General features: G+C 43.8%; 1 protein-coding gene across 4 annotated transcripts in view; it reads left to right on the top strand.

The window, feature by feature from the left end:
- Positions 1-22051, top strand: part of NPRL3 (NPR3 like, GATOR1 complex subunit) — a 47988-nt gene extending 25937 nt beyond the window's left edge. For all 4 annotated transcript variants that reach the window (XM_035339852.1, XM_035339851.1, XM_035339854.1 and 1 more), the window contains 7 exons: positions 2613-2750; positions 3503-3659; positions 4122-4228; positions 5483-5612; positions 13439-13628; positions 14715-14907; positions 21287-22051. In XM_035339852.1, coding sequence (XP_035195743.1) covers positions 2613-2750; positions 3503-3659; positions 4122-4228; positions 5483-5612; positions 13439-13628; positions 14715-14907; positions 21287-21452 — 1081 coding nt within the window. In that variant the 3' untranslated portion in view covers positions 21453-22051. The remainder of the gene's footprint in view (positions 1-2612; positions 2751-3502; positions 3660-4121; positions 4229-5482; positions 5613-13438; positions 13629-14714; positions 14908-21286) is intronic.
- The last annotated feature ends 1388 nt before the right edge of the window (positions 22052-23439 follow it).

Below are 23439 nucleotides of genomic sequence, written 5' to 3'. Positions count from 1 at the left end.
ATGAAATTAAAATTGAAATCAGAACTCAAAGTCTGTTTTTCTTGTTGTCTTTAATTTTAGGCTATTGTTGTATAATGCAATGTAGACAAAATTATGCTGTGGAGAATGTAATTATATAATTAAAGCTTTTGCCTTAATGCACTTGGACCAAAGAATGAAAGGAACCAAACATATATTTTTCCTGAGTGTTAGAGTACACAGGGAGAATATCCCTGCAAATGTTTCATATTTTCATGTTTCTTTGCTTCTTTTTGGTAACCCATTTTGACAACCACATTAGCTTTCACATAGTCTCTTAACTCATTTGTGCAATTGATTTTTTTGTCATGTTTTCTCTTGTGAGTATTTGGCCCGCTACACAGTGCGGATACACGGCAGGATAACTACTGCTTCAAGGTGCCTTTTACCTTGATGTATTTGAAGATAAAGCAGCTTTCTCTGTCAGTTAGTGTATGTCTGGTGGGTTAAGCAGTTTTACTGGAGTTGCAGCAAGACAAACTGAGGTGTTTGCCATGCTTTGCATGTTCCTTCAGGGTTTGTAGCCTCTGATCAGATGTGAGATGCTAGCACCGGAGTGTGGATTTAGATTTTCAGGGATTTTTTTAAAACAAAACATGTATAGTGTTTGTTCCATTAACATTTTGGAAAATAAATACTTCTCAGTGTTCAGTGCAGGATTTGAGAACAAAACCATGGCCTCTGCTTTACAAAAGCTTTGTCTACAGTGAGATTTCACTTTATGAGTCTGATCATGCAGAAGGCAGGACAGGATCTTGTTTGTGCTCTCACCACTCTGTTGTGGTTTGGTGAATAGTTACACTGGCAGCCAAAGCTACCAATGCTTTTGTTTTAAAGCTGAATTTTTGATCTCCCTAAACTCCTTATACAACCAGATGAACTTGAAAAAGAGCATGTTAGTTTGTGGCCTAAAATTAAGTGCTAGGTGTAAATGTTTAAATCACCACATAAAGAGTGTTCAAGACATGTATTCACTCTCTGTCTGTTCCTGGCATGTTTTTAAATGTGTTTTGAGCAGAGGGGGAATTCTTGGGTTTTATCTACACAAAAGCCATATTACAAGTCTCAACACACTCAAGTTTAAAATTTAGACTCGAATTTTTGCAAACTCCAGTTTGCAAAAAAAAAAAAAAAGTTGCAAACTTCAAAATATTGTTTTGTTTAGAAAAAAATATTTTAGAACAAACTCTAAAAGCAGAGGGCATCTTAAGGGAGCTAGAGTTTTTGTTGTTGTTGTTGTTGTTGTTGTTTTTGTCTGAAACCTGGCCTGTAAAGGTCTATCTGTGATTCTGTGATCTATAGTAACAGACCTACGTGCACATTCCTGATGGATCCCAGCCAGCTCATCTATAGGAGTTGGTGCCATGGGGTGATTAACAGTTTGAGGACTGGGTTTTGGTCTCAGAATGAAACATTCTGGGGACTGGGTTTTGTTCTGAGGATGAGGTTGAATTCAGGCAATATTCATTTAGCCTCTGATGCACTTTGTTCATCCGGCCTGTAGGTATCTTGAGAAGCTCTGCTCTCCAGTGTAGACAAAGTTGGCTTTGGATTAAGAATGATTAGGGAGTTTGTTTTTGTTTCTAACTCCCTATACATGGAAAGATGTCCTGGGCCTTGCCTCTTCCTCCTTGCTCCATCCCACGGTCTCCAGCAAAGCTGTTTTCAGGCCAGTGTTTCATGTTGTCAGACTAAGCAGTGTTGTAAAAATTTGCATGGGGGTGCTGGCTTAGTTCCTTACAGTATCTTGCCCACCTGTACCGACCCATTTTTCAGCAGATACAGTTACCTGCCTAGCTATGTTTCATCTCTTGCTTAGATTTGTAGATTCCTGTTTCCATTTCTCTGTATCATTTCTGACTTGATTCTGTTCATTGCTGAAGCAAGCCCTATAAGGTATCTCAGTTGTTTACCATACCACTTATGAATCAAAAGATGTTGGTTATGTTTGTGGTATAGGTGCTCTTGTCTGCTTTGTGGAACTGAGATTTTGGCAGAAACTACTTTCTGTGGTTTGACATGATTTTGAAATGCAAGAGTGAGGGCAAATAAGGCAAATACTTACCCCAAATGGAAACTTTGCAATTCTGCTTTTCAGCTTGATACACTTTTCTTGGATGTATATATTTAAATCTCAAGTCTCTGAACTGTTTTATGGATTCTGAACAAATGGAGCTTTTTCCAGAAAGATGGAAAATGGTGGTGAAAACATTGTGCCTTATTTATCTTTGCCCTTTCCATCTCTGGTCTAGGGAATTTTCTAGTGTAGTGACCTTGCAATAGACCTTCAAGTAACTGTTCTCTCTTGAGATACTGCTGCAATGTTAAGAGCAGAGGGAACTGACAGTCAGTGGGACATAGTCCTGCAATTTTCCCCAAAGCCTCATAATACATAATGTTCTGTAAGTATACGTTAAGAAATCCCTTGCAGCCAGGAATCATCCATCTTGTCCTCAGCCAGTCTGGCGGTAGACATGGTACACTCACCCTTTTCTTGCCCTGCTGTGATTCCTGTGCAGAAATGAATCTGAACCACTGTTTTCACTTGGTATACACTATAAATGCTGTATGTATTTATTTTCTTCCCATTATAGTCTCTGTACAACAGGAGTGGTCCGATTACATATCAACAACTGGCTGGAAGTGAGTTTCTGCCTGCCTCATAAAATCCATTATGTTGCAACAAACTTTATTCCTCCAGAAGCAATTGAGAGAAGCTTGAAATCTATCAGGTAAGAGCAACTCCTTCAGGCTGCGGTCTGTCTTTTCACCAGGTCCAAGTATTATGCTGCAAATGATTGTACTGGCACAACTGGGGGGATGAAAGGACACTGAGTGGTGGGTGGCTGGGGCATGAGCTGAGGCAGGATCTGAAGCTGAATCTTATGCTGAAGTATCGTGCTGCTGCTGTATACATGGTGGTGCAAAGCCACAGCTTTCATGTCAACATAAGGTGGTTGCATTGAGCTCGGTAGGCAGTGCTGCAGGAGAGTTCTGCACTATTTGCATTCAGAGAAATTGTGTGTTCGTTTTAATCTGTTGACACAGGACTAATTTTTCTTAAAGAGGAGAGAGAGCCTGGGCCCTTTGATGTCTTATTTCTTGCTCTCTATGTTTACAGCTTTTTACCTGCAAAACTAACTCACTCCTGCCTTCTTCCTCTCTTCTACTTAATTCTATATTTCAGTGATGCAAATTTGCAGTTTTCAGTCAAATTCTGTATGGTTAACTGTATGCCAGCACAGTGTCGTCATTTTTTCTCTAGTCACTAGGGCATCCAGTTATCATATAACCCTCTATCCCCATTTTGTGGGGAACATCTTATCTTGTAACATAAAAATAAGCTTACTCTGAATCCACTTACAGCAAAAGGATGATATTAGAGTGTCATTTTTACCAGATGAGGTATCATGGTCTGGGAATAACTAAACCTTCAGGAAAAGTTGCAGCTTACTGTGCAAATATATTCCTTCTTTTTCTGCAGGCCTTACCATGCCTTATTACTTCTAAATGATGAGAAGTCGTTGCTTAATGAGCTCCCATTGGACTGCTCTCCTGCCCTGGTGAGAGTAATTAAAACTACCTCTGCTGTGAAGAATTTGCAGCAACTGGCTCAAGATGCTGACTTGGCATTGCTGCAGGTATGGGGAACTGTAAGCAGTAGCTGAAATTCTTTTAATTCACAAGACATTTTCGTTCTTCATGCCAGTGGTTTTTTGTGGTATATGAGCATGTTCGTTTTTTTTTTCAGTGTGAGCAGAGTGCACAGAGAAAGCTTGAGCCTTAGAGTGTGGGGGAAAGATGGGCGAAATGAAGATCGGTGGTGCAGTGATGGTGCTCAACAGTCCTGCATCCAAAGCTGAATCATAGGTTGCTGTGGAAATTCTTAACCTTGTCAAATGCTTTCTGATGTGCCACATGTTATTTAAACATTGAACTTATTCTGAAGGCAGAGTTAAAAGATGGAGTGTTTTTCTTTCATTTCAGCTCAAAACAAGACTTTATGGTCGTCTGACATGACTTCTGTCATTGTATGAAGTCCTGCTGAGATTTTGAATTTTGCTTTTTTGCTCTCCTAACTTTTCCCTGTTTCCTTAATGCAGGTTTTTCAGCTTGCTGCACATCTTGTTTACTGGGGAAAAGCAATTATTATTTATCCGCTGTGTGAAAACAATGTCTACATGCTTTCTCCAAATGCCAGTGTCTGTCTGTAAGTAGAAGGAAGATCAATGATTGTATTAAGAAATTGGTGAGAAGTGCAGATATTCTTTCCTCCCCTGTCTGGCTGGGTACAGAGTGGATCTTTCTTTGTGTATGAATTTGTTGCAATTGTGCAGAACAATAATCATTACATGTGCTGGAAATTGCAAAGCCACATAGGAGTTGGTCTGGGGTAGGGAGCAGTATCAAAGCAGTTCAATATGCTTCTGCAGAGATGTGGGACTTGGAAACAGTATTTACATTGTGATGCTACTCAGTATGTCCCATACTTTAGTACATCACTGTGTCCATATCAGAAAAGGTTTTATGATCCTGAAGCAATGTGGAAAGACTTAGAAAGCTTGATTAAGTTAAATCAATGAATATTTCACGGGACTGTCTGGGTGTCTGGCACACAGCATCACCTGAAGAGAATCAAATTAGCAAGTCAGGGTAGTGTTGCCATCAATATTGTGTTGTTTCATATGATGGCATTTCCACTTATATGCCTTTCAGAAGACTGAAGGTAATGCACATAGTGTGAGGGAAGGTAGTGGCAATCGGGAGAGGAGGCAGCAGTGGATATTTTTGCTCTGCTGAAGATTGGCAACTTTTTCTGGGTTGGATTTTGAGATGTTTTTAGAATCCGTGTTGGAACTCAGTTATAGGAAAATACTTTTAGGTCAAAACTAATGGGATGGAAGTATAAAAATAGTCCTGAAAGGGACCTTGAGGTCATGCATGAACAGCTGTGCCTGTGTCATATATGGCAGTGCTGTTCTTGAAGACAAACAGTTTTCTTAATATTTAACTTGACTCTCCTGTACTTTCATCAGTCATATTGCTTTCCTTGTTCAGCACAGGCAGGGAGAACAGTCACATCTGCAGCTGCATTTAGCTTGTTTGAAGGTTGAGATTATATACAGCGCATCCCCAGTGCTGTCTTCTCCTGACTGCCCAATCCCTGTTCCTTTGATCAGAGACTGCACAGGTCTAGACTTTTTATCGTTTTTATTTTTCTTCTCTGGATTCCCTCCACACCCTCAGTAATACAGGGAAGCTGAACGTAATGCCAAGCTGAAAATACATATTGTACTCAGTTACTTAAAGCAAGATGTAACATGCCGTTAAGTACCCTTACTGTGTTTCTAGATGATAGAGAATATTTCATTTGGAATTGACACTTAATGTAATGCTTAAGTGGATAAATATTACACTGACCAGCAATATAAAACTGATTTCTGCCTTTACCTCTTTTCTCTAGTTACTCTCCATTAGCAGATGCATTTTCTTGTCAGTTCCGGGGCCACAATCTGCCATCGATGCTTTCCAAGTTCTCCCTCCCAGTGTCACTCTCAGAGTTCAAGAATCCACTTGCGCCGCCTGTTCAGGAGGTGAGATGGGGGAGCATGCAAGAGCTGTTTGGACAGTGTATGGCAGCCCTGCTAAGGACAAAAAGGACAGTAATACTTCTGGAGTACCTGGTTAGGAACTTGATACTGTAGGCTTAGAAGTTGCCACTTACTACATTTCCAAATGTGATTTGTTGTTTCATATCCATGTGCCAAAAAGCTGTGGGGATTTTCAAGATGAAGCTGTGTGGATGCTCCGTGGTAGCAGAGCACATTCCTAAAAGAAAAATCAGAATGCTACATTTCCTTGAGTGATGTAGTATGGAAGAGTGAAGGCCTGTCGTAAACGGTAGGGCTTAATGCAAGTTTGGGGATTCCTCACAATCACATTTACTTTTATCATATCCCATCTGGTTTTAAAAGCAATCTATCTATTCACTTAGCTTTTGGTACAAAACTGGAATTGTTTATTCAGCAGGTAGTCAACAGAAGCCCATGTGTTACAACATCAGCATTTTGATGTTCAGATTTGGAATAATAGCATATTGATTTTCGATTTGTGTGCTGTTATTTTGCTTGATCACGGTTTGCAGCATTTCTGGGAACTGGTGAAATGCAAGAAAGATCTCAGTAATGTAAGACCTCCAGGCTGACACTGTTACGTTCCCAAATGAAAAAACCTCTGAACAATCATTGTGGCAAAGTGAGCAGAGGCAAATTTTTTAACTGGTATCTTGTCGTGCTGTTTGCTAGCCTTTGTACTTTGATGACTTTCTGTTTATATGAAATTAGTCACTGTTCAAATACCTAGAAGATTAACATCAATTGAGCACACAGACACAGTTGCAAGAGAAGAATTTGTCGTAATTACAGGTTGGCAGAGATAATGATCAGAGATAAAGGTAACTACTTATGTAGCTTCTAATCCCCATAGTATATACTGGTCAGCTGCCATCTTTAGAGGCAGGGGAAGAGCAGTGGCTACTGTTTTGTCAGTACTTTGCTGTAGTAGCAGATAAATCTCTGTCCTGAAAATTGAGTCTGAATCAATAGAGTTAATTTTATTTTAGCTGCAGTAGCTTTAGGAGGCATTTTTACTCTCAGCACTCCTTTTAAAATTAATTACCTGCTTTAAGACTTTTCCTTCAATACTTCTGGTTGTTCTCAGACATCTTACTTCTTTTTAAAATACATAAGTAAAATCTGCCACTGCAGTTATGAAGAAAACCTTGAAACAACAGTGTGTGTCAATGTTTGCCAAAACCTTTGGAATGCTAAAATGGCTCTTTTCGGTTGTGCATCTTCGCTCTGATGCTCACCTCTCCGTGATGGGGCTCTGAAGGTCAACAGCATGGGTGGTTTTCCTCATCCTTTTGGCATGTGTTCATGCACTGAGGATGAGGATGATGCTGTGAAAAGCTATGGCAGTGCCTCCTGCAGTCTGAAAAGGGGAGGTGAGTTTCTGTGGTTGTGGAAGACTTGGGACTGCTTTGGCAAGACGTGCATGAGGATGAGCAAGACAAACCATAAACCAGTGGGCTGCTGTGAGAGATGGCTAGCTTCTTTTGCATAAAGTTAAGAATGTCAGTTCTTGGAGAAGTTTGAAGTGGAGTTTTTGTATCATTATTTTCCTGTAGAAAAGGTACATTCTTCTGCTTTAATGTACCTTTATAGAATTCCTGGTAGTACTGTTTTGTTTGGAACTAGCCTTTTAAGAGAAATGAATCCCATCCCTATCCTGGGGTGGCCAGGCTCCAATTGTAATTAACAGAGATCTAGTCGATAGAGCAAGTAATCTGATGAAACGTGGGTGTTCTTTTTTTCTGCTGTGCAGCAGTAAAAGATGCTGCACTCTGAACTGTAAATATTGTCTAATTGTGTTTGTTTTGCCTTTGAAAAAAGTAACAAAGTTTGGACTTTTCACTGTAATTTTGTCCTTTTTCTACGAGTGGATGTTTTTTGTTGTAGGTAGGTAGGGATCTCTATGCTAGCTTCCCTTTTTCTGTTTAATCTGCCTTGCTTGGATAGCAGTGTTGCAGTAGCATGAGGATGAGCCTATGCCTACAGCTCAGCTGATGTAATGATATCTTGGTGCTACCAAGAGGACGCGGCCCTGGTTTTCCTTTCCACTCTCAAGTGTGCACACATGCCTCCCTCCTTTCCCCCCTTTCCTTTGTGCTGGTGCTCTGGCTCCTGTCCAGCTTGACTCTATTCACTTGTTTCAACCACGCTGGTTTTCTGCCAGGTTAGCAGGTGGAATTCGCTCAGGGGATCAGCAAGTTCCAGGACTGGCACGGAGCAAGGGAGGCACTTTTGCAGCTGGGTATGTGAGTGAGGAAAACAGAAGCAACTTCCCTTTTTTCACAGTGGTGATCTGTCTGTTAGCAACACTGTGCTGTGTAGTGTCACCTGGACTTCCAGCAGTCCACTCCAGCCTGGGATTGTGACCCGGGCAGCAGCCAGTTTAGCTCATGCTGCTGATACTGGATCCCACCAGGGTGTAGCCATGGGGTGAGGAGATCCTATAAGCTGATATGGTAGCGTAACTCATATTACTTTTCAGCGTTTTTACTGGAAGAGAAGCAGTTTGCATCTCCAACATCCCAACCCCAAGAAAGCTATCCTTCTTTTTGTTGCCAGTGACTCTGGGCTCTTGTCCCAGTGCTCTCCTCTTGCTTGTGTGGCACAGCATTGGTGTGACTGCACGGTGGTAGACCAGAATGGAGCACTGTGGTTGAAAATTAATCTGGTGTTTTGCTGGAATGGTATAGTGGCTGGGATGCAGTTAGCCTTCCCCACAGCAGCCCATGCAGTGCTGTGCTTTGTGCTTGTAGCTAGAATAGCATTGATATCACATATTCTTGTTACTGGGAAGAACTTATCTGCATGTGTGTGGGCAATATTAGCTGCTTGGACCTGCAACTATCCGTCTTGAACAAGAAGGTTTGAGGTTACATACAGAAGGTGAGGGTCTCAGTAAGCACGTTAAAATTTCATCTCAAAGCCACTTCTGACACTCAGCTTCCTGCTTAGTGTTGTTCTGTTTTCTTCAAAAAGGATCTGAATATAATCTAAATCAGGTTGTACATTTGTAGATAGATGCTCTTTCTCAAAAGTTGTAGGAGATACGCAGCCTAGTTCATTGCATACAAAGCAACTGGTTCAGTCTTGACAAAGAATACAAGTGTCTGTGTGCAGAGAACACCCACATATGGCAGCCTGGCTCTAGGGTGGCCTCATGGCCTTTTGGAACAATATTCTTGTAGAATGTTGCAGAGCAGCAACTCCAGTCCTCTGGTCGTGTCCATCTATGCTGATGCAGGAGTATCAGGAGCAGATTAAATCTTCAGAGTGCAGCAATCACTGCTTAAGTGGCAGGGTGTCATCCAAGGAGCATTGCTCAGTTGAATTGTGAAGGGGGGTGTGCGTACGTGTGTGCACCCGTACAAGCACTGAGAAGCAGCAGCAGTTACAGCAGCTGGTTCTTTGAAGTGCTGTACACTCAGATCTGTGATGACCCAACTCCATTTTTCCAATCTTCTCTCACTGGGATCTCTGGTGAACATGTAGTGGCAAGGTGTTCACTGGTGCGCACCCCTTCGTGCCCTCATGTGAAAGCACTGAAACACTTGGTGCCCTAAAACCCTTAGCTCAACGCCTTCCACTGGGAGAGTAAGTGTACCAGGCATGTGCTGGACAACTGCAATTGCTGCGCAGGAATGTTTTAATTCTGCTTCTCAGTGCAAGGTTTTCTTTGTACAATATCAAAGTTTCTTCACCCAGATACTCTGTGCCTAGTTTCTTGGCATACCAAGGGAAAATCATAATGCTTGTGGCTTCCCTCCTCCATGCCTTGTAGCCTCAAGCTAGTTCATCTGAGACAAAGATTAAACGTATCTCTGCGCTGCCCTGAGGAACGAAGATGGACTAGCAGAGGGGATCTTTCCACCCATGAGGTAGAAGGGATGCACATATGTGAATTAGACATCTCGTTTTGTCCCTGCATCCCCTTCACTGCAATAGTTCCTTATCATAATACACAGTTATTGCTGTAGTTAACTACTTCTTCCTTGATAGGGCTAGGATAACTGTGGAAATAAACAGGGAAGTATGACAGCTGCCAGTGAACAGAACATGCATGATTAGTTTTTCACCTTTATTTGAATAAAGTCAATCCATACTGTTGGGACAAAGGCACCAGCAGATGAGGCCTCTGCCTATGCATCCGGAAAACGTGCCATGCTTTGTGTAATAACCCAGTGGAAAATGAGCGTGTGTGTCAGAGGATGGGAGTGGGAGGAGAACTGCATGCTGAAAAGGCAGTTGTCTTCTGAGAAACGGACTGCAAATGGCACTGTTCTGCTTGGCATCTGGAAGGCATTAAGAGTCACAAGAGCTTTTGTTGGCAGAGGTATGGAAACAGTAGGTTTTTTCAGTGTAGCAGGTTAAAAATATAGCTTTCAAGGCCTAAAGGGAGGGAATGGTTAAGCTCTTTTGGTAAAGTGAGAATTCAGAGCTTTCACATAATGATCAAAATGACAGTATTAGACAATAATGTTTTATCCTTCATTAATAGGGGTCTTCTGAGTTTGTTTTATGCAAAACAGAAAAATGTAATGGATTTGTTATTTGGAAAGCAGGATGGTTTGAATGATAAAAGGGCTTGATGCATTTCAGCAAACACCCATTTCGTGCAGTGACTATGCAGGTGCTGTCTTACTGACACTGAGCAACACTTAGTTCTCCAGTCAGACCATGAAGAGCTTGTGCCAAATTAACTAGATAATCCAGACTGGAGAAAGGGGGCTTACACATTTCAGCAGGCAAAAAGTGTTGGTTCTTAACTAAGAGGATATCCTTGGGTAGTGAGAAACACTGAGCTGGGATTTGGGTGCTTCTGTGGTGCTGTTTTCCCTTTCCCGAACGTGTTGCTAGTCCCTGTTTTCTTTGTGTTTTCTTTAGCTTTTTAGGCCTGGGAAAGAAACAACCTTAAAGAATCTGTGTAGGAAATGCATTTTATTTAACTTATTACTGAACAGTTTTACGAATGCTCCCTTTGATTCACAGAGGGAAGAGAATAATGAATGCTAAATCCTGTTCCTCCAGGACCTGGGTCTGAGCCTTCCTGAGTGTCTCAAACTGCCCAGATGAGCTGCCATACAGTGCCCATCTTCTCTGATTTTATCAGTAAACGCAAAGCAATGTATTGTTACCAATGCCTTCCATGCTGTGGTGCATACTCTAATTTGCCCAGCGTCTGCTGCGCCACGACGGCGGCGAGGAAGGGGATGGCCATGGGCTGATCTGTGCCAGTGGGAACAGTGCAGATGCTGCAGCTGACAGAACCCCTCAGACTGGGGAGAGAGGAAGTATGAAAGAAATATAGATGAAATTTAGAGTTGATTGTTAAACAATGAAGAATATTTCCTTTTATATTTCAATCATGGTACTGGTGTTTCAGCCAAAAAAAAAAAGGCTGGCTGTGGTTTCCTACAGTCATTCAATGACTGAGTGGAGTCAGTCCTGGGACTGAAGTGTACCCTTTCCTGGGAAGGTTCTCTCAGCCTTTTTGGCTTCAGGAAGAACCCAGCTAATCCAGCAGACTGAGACCAAGCATGGAAATAAGCCTGTGTCCCTGAGGGATGAGGAGCATTTCCAACAGAGCAGTGCAGATGGTGCGGGGAAGCCCTCTCTCCTACAGATCTGTCTGGAAACTCCATCATAGCTCAGGAGGAACAGATGGAGAATGGATATAAATTTTGTGTTCATGTCTAGAAGAGCAGGCAGCAGAGTATTAGCAAAGCCTCTGCCTTATCTTATCTGTGAAAATACTTGCTGCTTTTGGTAAGAAGTAAGTTTAAACCTGGAAGAAGTATTTTTGTGTGCGTAAGACAAAGTGGAAAAGGTGTTGGGGGTGAATTAGCAGTGATGGCACAATACACACAATTCAGGACATGGTGCCTGCTGTAGGTACCTTATTGCCTGGTCTTTTTTCTAGGACTGGATTTTAAGAGACACCAAATTCCCACTGAAGTCAAGCTTATTAGAGATAACTTTCAATGATCATTTTCTTTTACCTAGAGGTGGTTGTTCAGGCTCACTTCAATACAGAAGAACAGTTTCCTCCGGTTTTAGAGTTACTCACTATCTCCAAGTCTCCCACTCATGGCACAAAGACATTAGGCAGTCATTATTTCAGGAAAGTGCATTATAGCTGTAAATCTTTACCACCACTTTCGCCTGGCTTCTTGTTCCACTGAGCCATGGCTGCTGTCTCAGGTGTGGCTTTCTATAGATACTTGCATAAGAGGATTGGAGTGAAGGTGTGTATGCAGAATGAGAGATTTCCCAAGCATACAGAGCTGCAGCAAAAACAAGTGGCTATTTTTTTAATTTACAAAATCACCAAAGTGGCCAGTAGAGGTTGGTCTAAGTCAGGCCCTACACAGCAGGTTCTGCAGGTCTGGCAGAGCCTTAGTGTCTTCTTGAATTTCCTTGGATTTTTCTGAGGTTATTTTGGTCTATGAAATCTGCAGACCTCTTTAATTTGACATGAAACTAGGTAATCAGATGCCACTGCATGCCAGCAGGTAGGAAATTTCAGTAAAACATGAGAGATCTTTCCATCCAGGCCTGCATCTGGAAGGAAGGTTTTTAACAATGTAATCACTGGAGTAAGCATCTTATTTTTACAGGCTGATTTCAGTTGTTAGCAAAATAATATGCAAATGTACTTGCTATCTTCTGCTAACTTCCCCTTCTCTAGATTTTCTTTTAAACATATAAAATTAATTACACCTTTTATGGAAGAGATGTGTGGAAGGCAATCCCAGATAAGATGTTTTACGATTAAAATCCATTCAGCCTCAAAAAGAGGTAATCCCTGAAAAGACAGGGTGTGGGTTTATCTGCAAGCAGAAGATGTTTCTTTTGTGATTTGATAGCAGAGAAGGAACTGAAAATTAAATGAATTATGGAAAAAGGAAAATTATATGGGCTGATGAACTTCATTCCGGGGGCTCGTATTTGAGATTTGGCCTGTTATCCTGATGATTAATACAGCAGAGCTAGCTTCCTTCTTAGAGTCTGAGCTCATTCTGTATGTGTTTCTCTCACCAAAACAATGTTGGTTGCTATGAAATCCCCAAACAGCTTTTGTCAGTGAATCAGTGTTTTCAGAGCTGTTAGCTATGGGAAGGGTTGTCTATAGTGAAATGAAAAGGCTTTTTGTGTAGAAATTCAGACATGATGATAGGCTTTGAATGCTCCTCTAAAACTCCTGAAAGTAGGCCATGCCAGAAACCTACCAATGTTCCTCCCTCATTCTGCCTGCTGCTTTCAGCATCACTTTTGGGACATTGTGCTGCTTCAGCTGCTGCAACACAAAGGTGTTTTGCTTGTTTGTTTAAGTTGAGCGTCATCTCTTGACAGTTCTTAAACTCTTGCCTGTCTGTACTATAGAAAGCTAGGTGTCTTTACAAGCGTGGCCTGTCCTCATATTGTGGAGAGATGGTGAGTAAATGGGCGATATTAACCCTGTGCACTGAGAGGGGACTCCCTGGCAGCAGTAGGCTGCTGTTGCTTGTCCAGTTTTCTGCTGCCGTTAGCATTACTTCTGCAGCAGCGAGTCCTGGCATGGCTCTGATATCTGGAGTCTCTCTCATGGTTTTGCAACAATTTCTCACCTGATGACAAAAGTCTCCTACCTGTGGGCAACTGTCTTGGTTGCTTCTGCAGTGTCCTGTCACCCTGCCCTCTCCCTGGCTTTCCAGGAGAAGCTGAACTTTCATCTGACCACTCTGGGATTAACCCTTTGGTGAATACTGGTTTTGGTGGACATGTATAATGTCTCATTTCTCACTCTGCAGACTCAGCTCATTCAAATGGTGATATGGATGCTCCAACACCGGCTTCTTATTCAGCTTCACACTTATGTCTGTCTGATGGTGCCACCAAACGAGGAGGATTTCCGGGCCCAGGAGGAAGACATGCCCTTTACTGCCAGAGTTGGAGGCCGAAGTTTAAGCACCCCCAATGCTCTCAGCTTTGGCTCTCCAAGTATGAGCAAACTTTTCTCTGTTGTTCAGATTACAGCCAACTTCTAGACCTTCTGTTAGTGATGCCTTAGTATCAAGATTACTTGTCTGCTGGAGTGCTTGCAAATTATGACTAGCTCTTCTTAAATTTAGACCTGGGCATTAGCGAAAGTCTTAAAGGCTTAAATCCTTGTTTTTATAAACAAGTAGTTCTTTGTAATTTGCCAAGTTCTCATTTGGTTATGTCAAATATTTTAATATTTATCAGAGGTACTTCAGTGCATTTTTCCCAAGTAAATTTCTACTTCCTTGCTGTGCTAAAGAGTAACCATGATTATCTGGTTATCAGGAGAGGAAGAAAACTGTGACAATTTGTTTTAAACAGCATTGATTTCTGTGGGCTGTAGAGCTGCATGCAGTAAATAGAGAGCTGGTTGTCAGTCTCACGAGTGGTTGATTTCTCTTTCCTGGCATATTTAATTTCCTCGGTGCCATTCTTCAGGGTGATTCTAGGAAAGCATTTTTTCAAAGGGTAAATCAGACACAATGCAGAAATCCCTAAATGTGCTGTCATGAGCAGCATTCTCAGAACGCTGAACAGCACTGCAGCTGGAAATCAGGATTGATACTCTGTGCAACCTTCAGCTTTACAGAACTCATGAATTAGGGCAGAAATCATGGAACGTGAGTTTGATAAGTTTGCCATCTGCTTATTTTGTCTCATTCACAAGAGGATATTGCTTCTTGGCCTTCTGCTTGCTCCCACCTTCTGCGTTGTTAGGCTTTTCATGTTACCACTTCATGGTATTCCAGCAGAGCTGGCTGGGAATTTTCTTTTCAAATGTTTTTATGGACTGTTTATGGTCTCCAGAAGTAGTTTCCCACATAAATTGATGACGCTGTTGAAATATTTGACTTTCCAACTGAGAAAATTCCTGCACTGTCATATCACTAGTTGCAGATACACGTAGCATTTCCAGAGCCACTTTCTACAGATCCGAGGGGATTGTTTGGAAAGACTGCATAGAAATGACCTGAACTGATAATCTTTATGTTGTTATGCTGAGGAATGTAAACGTTCTGTCTCTTTTCTCTCATCCCTTGATAGCTAGTAGTGATGACATGACTCTGACAAGTCCTAGCATGGACAATTCCAGTGCTGAGTTGATACCTGGTGGGGACTCACCCCTAAATAAAAGGATGACAGAGAATCTCCTAGCAAGCTTGTTGGAACACGAGCGGGAAGCTATCCTCAATGTCCCTGCTGCCCAAAATCCAGAAGATCTTCGCATGTTTGCAAGGTAGGAAATGAGTGCAGAGAATATATATTTTTTTCTTATCCTTGCTGTTTTATGGAAGGATAGGCATGAACTCAAAGCAAATACCATTAGCTTGGCATTTGGGAAGATAAATTATTTTGGTTTTGTTTCCCTTGTAACTATTTCATACAGTTTTTGACAAAAACTAATATATATGTCAAAAGAACACCTGATAACAAAATTCTCGATGTGTGAAGGAGCATCAGGACATAAGACCCTGTTGTCCAACCATCACTATTTACCTACCAGTTTTCCTGTGTCCACACATGGTAGATATAATAGCATAGCCTGAAAAAAAATCTCAGCATGCAAAGCAAAGACTTATTCATATTGATTTTGTGTTAGTATTTTCAAGCCAGCTAGTCTTTATTTTAAGGTTTTTAAACTACATGTAAATATGAGACAAAAAAGCATCGGAGACATAGTCAGCCTGAGTCCTTCTACAGCACAGCTTACAAAGGTTTCAAGGCCCCTTTTGCTGAGATAAGCTGCTTATCTGAGTAGGCTAGTTAGCTCTACAAGTTAAAGTCATTATGTTATGTGATTAGTAGCACCCAGTTCTGTTGTTAAAAATTTCAACACAACAAAAATAAGCAAGGTGTGATTCTGCATATGGTCAAAAGCAGAATGACTGCCTAACCAGCTATCTGTGCAAATTGTAAGGGGGAAATTTTTCCTTTCCTGAGCATTTCAAAACACGGTGGCATCACTGGAATGCAACTTTCACTGTTTTTCATACTTGTAGAGCAGAAAACCTCCTGGGACAAGTTCTGTAACTTTTTCCATACTTTACAAATTCGGGTGGTCATCCCTGAAAACCTGGTTTTCACTCTAGGATGGATATAATCAAGTTTGCAGCTATGCTGTGCTCAGGCATCTTTTCAGAGCTCTCCCATGCTTCTGGGTAGTTGCTGTTCTTTCCTGAAGTATTCAACTCCTTCTCCACTTTCTTAACTGTTCAGAGGACATTCTCTGAGAGGCAACACTTCAAACATTTGAGATTTTAGAAATGTTTGCTCTTCGTTACCAGATAAGTGGTTACAAAACCTGTGAGAAAGAAAAGTAAAAATCATAACTGGTGGTATCTTAAGACAGAATTTGTGGGGGACACTCTGGATTTAGTGGCAATGCAGATTCCTAATTATCCTGGAGAGAGGAAAGGATTTCATTATTGCTTCTCTGTCACCTCTTTCATCTGGATCAAGCAACAATTTGAAAGCTTTTGAATTGCAGATGCCTAAAATGACTTCAGTTTCTTCAGAAAATCAGCTTCCGTAATCAGGCAGCTGTCTTAATGATGTGTATTTTGCAGTTTGCCCATGCACTAGGTTCTTTAGCAAAGCCATGCTGAGCATCTGCAAGATGTTAATTTCCATTCCACTGTAGATTGAATTGACAATGATAACTCACTCTTAAGTCAGCGGTGAGAAAGAGAGAAGGTAAACAGATTGGTCCTATGGGTAGGATGCTAGAGTATAAAAATAGAAATGTTTATACAAGATACTCTTGGTTACTTGTGACTTTATGAGACACCGCAACTTGGAGGTCGTGCATGTATTTTCTCTCATTTTGTCCAGTAAACCATTAGAGATGAGTGTCTGCCTGAGCGTGTGGCTCTTAGTGAAAGTATAAATAATTGTGGAGAAGCCACTGCAGTGAATGAGCTGATCCTCCTCATTACCCCAGCAGAGGTTACTGCGTCAGGTCTGCTTTTTGCTTCATCTTGAAGAATAACAGCCTAATGAGGGCTGTGCTACAGCAAATAGCTGTGCTGTATCAGCTGCCTACCAGAACAAATTCCTACTATAAATGCATAGTTAGTGCACTAAATATACTGTAACTGACCTTCTAAGTATAGTTTTGTGTGTGCACGAAGGGATGGTCTATTTTCAGTATAGCAGTAAAGTTCAGCCTGATATATTTTCATGTGTCTATGCCTCTGAACTCCTGTTATTCATTAAACAGATGCCAGAAGGAACTTGTGCCTGTCCATTACTATGTAAAGCCAGTATTTGCAAGGCAGAAACCTTAAGGGGGAAATAAGAGATATGGGAGCTTGGCTTCAGCATTGGCTGCATTAATCCTCATAGCACTGAATCGGAATTAAAATCCAAGTTGTTTCCATAGGTGCTGCTGGAGGAGGGATGACATTGTTCTTCCAGAACTAAACTTGAGAAGGAAAAACACTCTTTTTGTGCTACATCTTTAGTAATGTACATAAAGTGTTCTTCAATGCAGTACTTTTAAAGACAGTTTGAGGCTTCACTCGTCGCTTCTCTCCCAAGCCACAGGTATTGAGTCACTTTTGGGACTTTTTTAACTCTTAGATTGAGAAATAGCAGTCCTTTGGTACATAGAGGAATATTCGTAGGTGTCATTAATCTGTGGACAGTTCTGCTCCATCTTCAAGCAGTGTTGGAAAGGATATCTCCTTGGCCAGATATAAGCTAATTTTATTTGAATGACTAACCTGAGATACCTTTTTTTTTTTTTTTTTGTCTGAAGCAGTTTAGGGAGCTGCTGTACCACCACAGTGCTGATAGCAGGGCAGTTCTTCTAACTTGAACAGGGAGGCAGGGAGGACAGTGGTGAGCAATGGAAAGAAATAATCTTTCATCAATGCATCTGGACCTGGAAGCACACATCTGTCAACAGACATATTTGTGCAGCTTCAGAGGGACCCAAATGCAGTGTTATTGCCCAGGGAACTGCCATCTTATGTTCTGTTTCGGTCCGTAAATGTTCACTGCCTGACAACATAAAGATAGTGCCTGTCTTCACTGGAGCTGTAAATGAGGGTGCTTGGTGTAACCCTTCTGCGGGGCAGTGTTTACTGTCTCATGCCATCGTACTGGGCACTTCCCTCCGCCCTGCCTATGCTAGCGGTTTATTCCTGTGTAACGTCAAAATGAGCTTTTTGTTCACTCCTCCTTTCTTAATTGCTGTATTTTCCAGGTAGGAGTTGCCTGGGACAGATGAAGCGAGGCATTTCCCAGAGCTCTGGCTTGCAGGCATGCACATGGACACGGGTGCATGCATGCGTGAAGGAGCCCAGCGCAGAGTTACTTGGCTCGGGTCAGTCAGGACAGACAGGAACCAGGAGCAAAGCGTGGGGCTCATCAAGCCTGACCACTGACTTCCGTGGTGCACACGCCTGAGCTTGTTGTCCATGTATATGTCCTGTTAGAGGCAAACGATACATTAGTGGGGGAGAGCGGCCATCAGACTGAAAGAAATTATTCCCTTCTACCTGGTGCTGCACCTGGAAAACTGTCTGGTTCCCCTCTCTCTCCTGCCCCCAGGTCATGAAGAGCATGGTGAAGGTGGAGATGGGCCCGTGCTGGCTGCTGGGCTGGCATCTGGGGCAGGGGACAGGTGGGGAGGCTCATTCAGATGGGGCTTATTCAGGCCAGCAGAGCAGAGGCTGAGGGGGATCCAATGCCTGCCTGTAGCACTTTGGAGGGTAGTTACAGCAGACGATGGAGCCAAACTCTTCTCATTACTGGCAGACGGTTAAATGAGGGGCAGCAGCAGGAAGTTGCAGCTTGGTAGATTCTACTTGGACATTCTCCAGGAGGGTGATGCTGCCCAGGACAGATTACCCAGGTATGTGGGAGGATCACTGCCCTTGGAGAGTTACAGAGCTTGGGCAGAAAAATCCACAGCGTTGGCAATAGTCCATCTGGGACAGGAGGCTGGACTAGGCCTTGGAGGTGATTTCCAGCCAGCGTTTTTGTGATATTCTTTAATATCCTCTCTAGCTTTTATTGGAATGGAAACTATTTCATCTTGACCAGTTACAAATCCAGACTCTTTTTGAATATAGGACGGATGTATTTATTGGAAAACTCCTACTTAGTTTGCGTTGCTGTTGAAAGCCAGGTCGCAATCGTTCGCATAGAAGTCAGTTGTGCCAGGGGATGAGAGTTTGGACAGTCACTGTGAGCAGCTTCATAGGACACAGAGAACACGGAGCTTTAAAAACCTTTAAAGTGACTTTTTGAGCAGTGACACAGGTTAGGGGAGGAGGAGCTTTGGCCAGGGACAGATAGCAACACAGTGCCCAGACAAGGCTAGACAGCATTTGTTTCATCTTGGAAAATCACAGCAAATAAATCTGGGCCAAAATGAAATGGAGAATTCTAGAAAGCAGTCCTTCTGGGGGAAGAATCTGGTAGAAGTGATAGGTAGTCATTTTTAGAAAGAAAAGGATGTTAATCCCCCAGCTAGCTAAAATGTGAGCATGAAAAGAAAAAAATCCAAGATCAGTAAGTATTTTCAAAAATTACCATTAATACTTCAGGCAATGGTGCGTTTTTGACGCACGCAACCCCCCGCTTTGCCTGCTAATGGCCACTTTTCAGTGTGCTGGTTACCATCGACTGAGGGAAGGAAGCTGATTAGCCTAATTTAAATGCCCGGTGGGAGATACTGCAGGAGGCCAATGCGCTCCACAGATAGGGGAAATGTAAATATGACTGGAGCCCGCTGTTTGTTTGCACTGCAGACTTAGCAATTATGTTCTACGTAACGGTGCCAACTTGAGAGCTGGCAGATGTACATCAAAGCAGAAGGGAGCGTGCAGCGTGTTGTGCTTGCACTACATGTTCATTTTGCTGGGGAACTGCACACCCCCAGGCTGCCTGCAGGGACGAGGCAGCGGAGGTTCCCTGCAATGAGCCTACCATGGCCGCGGAGCGTGAGGAGGGTGATAGGAGCAACGGGGCAAATGGGGAGCAAAGAGAAATGACAGGAGACTGGAGGTGACCGATAACTTAAAACCACGTGTGTGTGGTATACAGGGAGGGTGTGATGAAGGGAGGCTCGTTGCATACAGACTCCTTTCCATGTGCCCGTGAAGGGTGGTGGGGTGACAGGAGCACCCAGCCTGAAGAGCAGAAGACAACCAGGCGAGCTTCAGTCCTTCAGTGAAAGCATGAGAGGCCCCATCCTACCATCACCTGAGTACAGGCAGGGATGCTTTAAGGGATATTTGGCGTCTTTCAGGGGCTGTTCCTGCATGAGGACTGTTCCTGCGTGAGGAATGTATGAATGAATTGGAAAACAGATCTTGTCATCTCCACTCATTTTTACTGTCAGTTGGCATAAAGCAGCCGGCCAGTATATTCCTAAACTGCAGATGGGTATGGAAACCTGAGCAAAAGCTGATGAATTCCAGAGCAGAGCATGTGATGTATAACACATGGAGATGCACATCTTTATGTTTAACTGGAGAAATGATTCTGGCATATGCGTTTGGGCCTTGGCTAGTGGGAGTATTTTGAGTGACGTGCAGCATGGTTCCTTCATTTGGGAGGTTGTTAAGACAATTAAGAGGGTATGCAGCAAAACTGAGCTTTATCTGAAGGGCTGGCTTGGTGGTTCTGCTCTGATGGGTCTTGGGGGAGCAGCAGCTCCACCACCACCAGGGACTTGATGCAGCAAAGAGCCTGCAGTTTGTCTTTGACCCTGCTGTGACTGACTGTGCAGGGCCGAGGTGAGCTGATGTCTGTGCAGTGTGTTGGTGCCCTGCAAAGGGGTATCTGTACTGACTAACGAGAATTGGGCATGTAAGCAGTCACTGTGGCTTGAGCTTAGAGCCAGGGTTTAGGGGCTCTTTCAGGACTTTGTAATTCCCAGAGCTTCTCTGTGGTGATTCTGGCCAAAATTGCCATCTCCCTATTGCAGCCACTCCACCCACCCCAAGCTAACCTCAAGAGTGCATGACCTGTAGTTACCAAGCCACTTGGACTGCTCTGGGGGGAAAATAGCCTCTTAAGTCTAAAAGCAAGTGCAGTTACCTAGACTGATGTTACAGAGCTGTGACAAGCGCATCGTAGATCCAGCTAAGAGACTCCAGAAGCAAATCTGTCACTTCTTGTTTTCTCAGGGCTTGTTGGCACTTGTGGTTCTGTGCTTTCTGGAGTTAAAACTACTGACAGTCTCAGGAAATGCCCTAAGCTAGGAAACCTTTTGATACAAGGAGGGCCTTTGCAAAACCTCAAGGCTGCGTTTCCTTATTACAGACTAGCTGCCATGTGATGCAGGTGTCGGGGCAGCACGGGAGCAGGGCAGCCCTTAGAACAGCTGCACACTGCTGAAGCAAAGTAAGTGTGATGGAAATTGCACACCTAAGTAAATGAGAATTTAGTGGGTGATGTCCCCTGTACTGCTTTTCCAGGGGACTTCTGCTAGGCATGCCTCAATTCACTTTTCATGTAAATGAGGGACACAAATCCAAACGTCTTCTGATTTGCATTCCATTGGAGGGGAGACCTTGAGGGTGGCGGTATCGGTATCGAGTCTTGCTGCATCCACTTGCTTTTGGCCTACATGCCTCCCTTGTTCTCCTTCCCTGCAGGCTGCTGCACTACTTCCGAGGACGACACCATTTGGAGGAGATCATGTACAACGAGAACATGCGTCGCTCCCAGCTGCTGATGCTGTTTGACAAATTCCGCAGTGTCCTGGTAGTGACCAGCCATGAGGACCCCGTGATTTCAGTTTTCCAGTCCCTCTTAAAATGACTGGCAAAAGCCTGCCACACGCTTGATATTCTAGGAGATGCTTAAAACATACAAGATGAATTCAATTCCTTCTTGCCATGTGACACAGAGCAGGTTCTCCCCCTCCGTGCCTCCATTTCCCATCTTCATCCTGTGGTTACAGCTGAGGCCAGTCTATGTGAGGGGCTGTAGGGCCTGCTGCAGGACAGTGTGTGCTTGCTCAGCTTGGATTCCTGCCATGCCCCGTGCACAGCAGGGGAGCTGCTGTTTCACTGCTTCCTACTCCTTTACTAGGGCTTCTAAGTGTGATCCAAGAAGATTTTGAACTGCAGTGTTACTGACAGTACTTTGGGTGGACATTTTGCAGCAGAAATGCTTTTTCTGCTCTCTGGCAGCATGACTGCTGGGTCATTTAGCCGTGGGCACCGTTCGTGGGCAGCCTCTCCCCACAGCAGACCGTGCTTGGCCTCTGCTCAAGGGCAGAGCAAAGTTGGCCTGGCTTTTAGGGAAATGTCCCTGGGTGCCGAGGAATTCTGTTTGATCATCGTTATCTGGCAGCAGTGGGGACCTAACTAAGAATGCAAAGTATCACAAGTAAACAGTTCCATGAATGAAAATGACTTGCTTTGTTACGGCTTGCTGTTTCCTCTCCCCAGTATCCGTATTACTAAGTGTCTGTGGGGACACTGTTGTCACAAGGCAGCCTGTTTGCAGATTTGCAGGTCTGTTTTTGACTGGGGCAGGAGGAGCTTGGTTAGAGAGCAGGACTGAAATTGTCTGGCCATGCTGCAGGTGCATGGATGTATTAGTCCCACAACGCTGCAGGCTGCTGCTTGCCCCTCTGGGGCCTATTTTGTGACCGTTCCCCTCCCTGCAAGCACTGCTGCAGCTGCAGGGCAGCAGACGAGGGAGCTGGCCTGGGTTAAAGCCATCCAGCTGAAAAACAACACACGGCTATGTACGTGGCTGTGTTTCCTTACCCGGTTCAGCAATGCTTGAACAGCTCCCCACAGCTGCTCACCATGATGGGGTCCAAGGCAGCAGCAAGGCAGGGACATTCTGCCATCAGCTGCAGCAAAGTGTGTGTTTTACCTCTTCTCTTAAAGAGTAACGCTGAGCTCCTGCTGCTGCATGGGTGAGGGCAGAGAAGGTCCCGGGCCCCAGGCTAGGGGTTACTGAGATCCTGGGCACCCCTACAGCTCTGTTCTGTGCGTCCAGGAAAGGGGGCAGGGGGAACTTTTGCTTCTGTGGTGGTGGCTTCCAGGGACATGTGGTGTGTAAAGACCATCAGGCTCCTCATGAAGACCTTCCTGTATACCGCACAGAACACACACACAAGCTTGAACTTTTCCCCAGAGCTGCAGGACTGTGAGAGTGGCTTCACTTGCCCACACAGCAGGGGTGAAAAATGTGTTGCCCAACATACCCACCACCAGCAAGGTGCAGCTGCACCGAGGGAGCACAGGACCCACAGCGTGCTGGATACCTGATGACAGCTCCTTCACTCCAGTCCCTTTTGTGCGTCTTCCCCTGCAGCTGCAAGCAAGGATGTTACCGAAGGACAAAAGTGATGTCTGAGCTAAAATCAGCACAACCTTGCTGCAGGGCCCCTTGGCCCATCCCGTCCCCAGCAAATGCATCTCAGGGCATTCATGAGCTGGACATAACTAAGACCCTTTGGAGGAGCAGGACAAGAGTCTTCTCATGCGATGAGGGGGTTGGAAACTTGAACTTTTTCTTGCACATGCATCCTAAAGGTGGAGAGGAATCCCTGTCATTTCCATTTGTGGTCATAGGGATGATGCAGGCACAGACTGCCAGATGAAGCCAAGTGCCACACGTCACTGACAGGATGTGGACACAGGTAAGCAATGGACCTAACGGGGAAGGGGCTAGCCCACAGGCTGCCGGCCATCACCCAGCTGTGCCTGGCTGGCAGGTGAGAAGACAAATCCTGCCCGAGGTCAGCAGGGCACATTGGCTCTAGTAGCGCCAACCTGGCAATAGC

The sequence above is a fragment of the Oxyura jamaicensis genome, chromosome 14, assembly GCF_011077185.1.
Source record: "Oxyura jamaicensis isolate SHBP4307 breed ruddy duck chromosome 14, BPBGC_Ojam_1.0, whole genome shotgun sequence".
Lineage (NCBI taxonomy): Eukaryota > Metazoa > Chordata > Aves > Anseriformes > Anatidae > Oxyura > Oxyura jamaicensis.
Note: the sequence above shows the minus strand (reverse complement) of the source record. Positions and strands in the feature narration are given on the sequence as shown.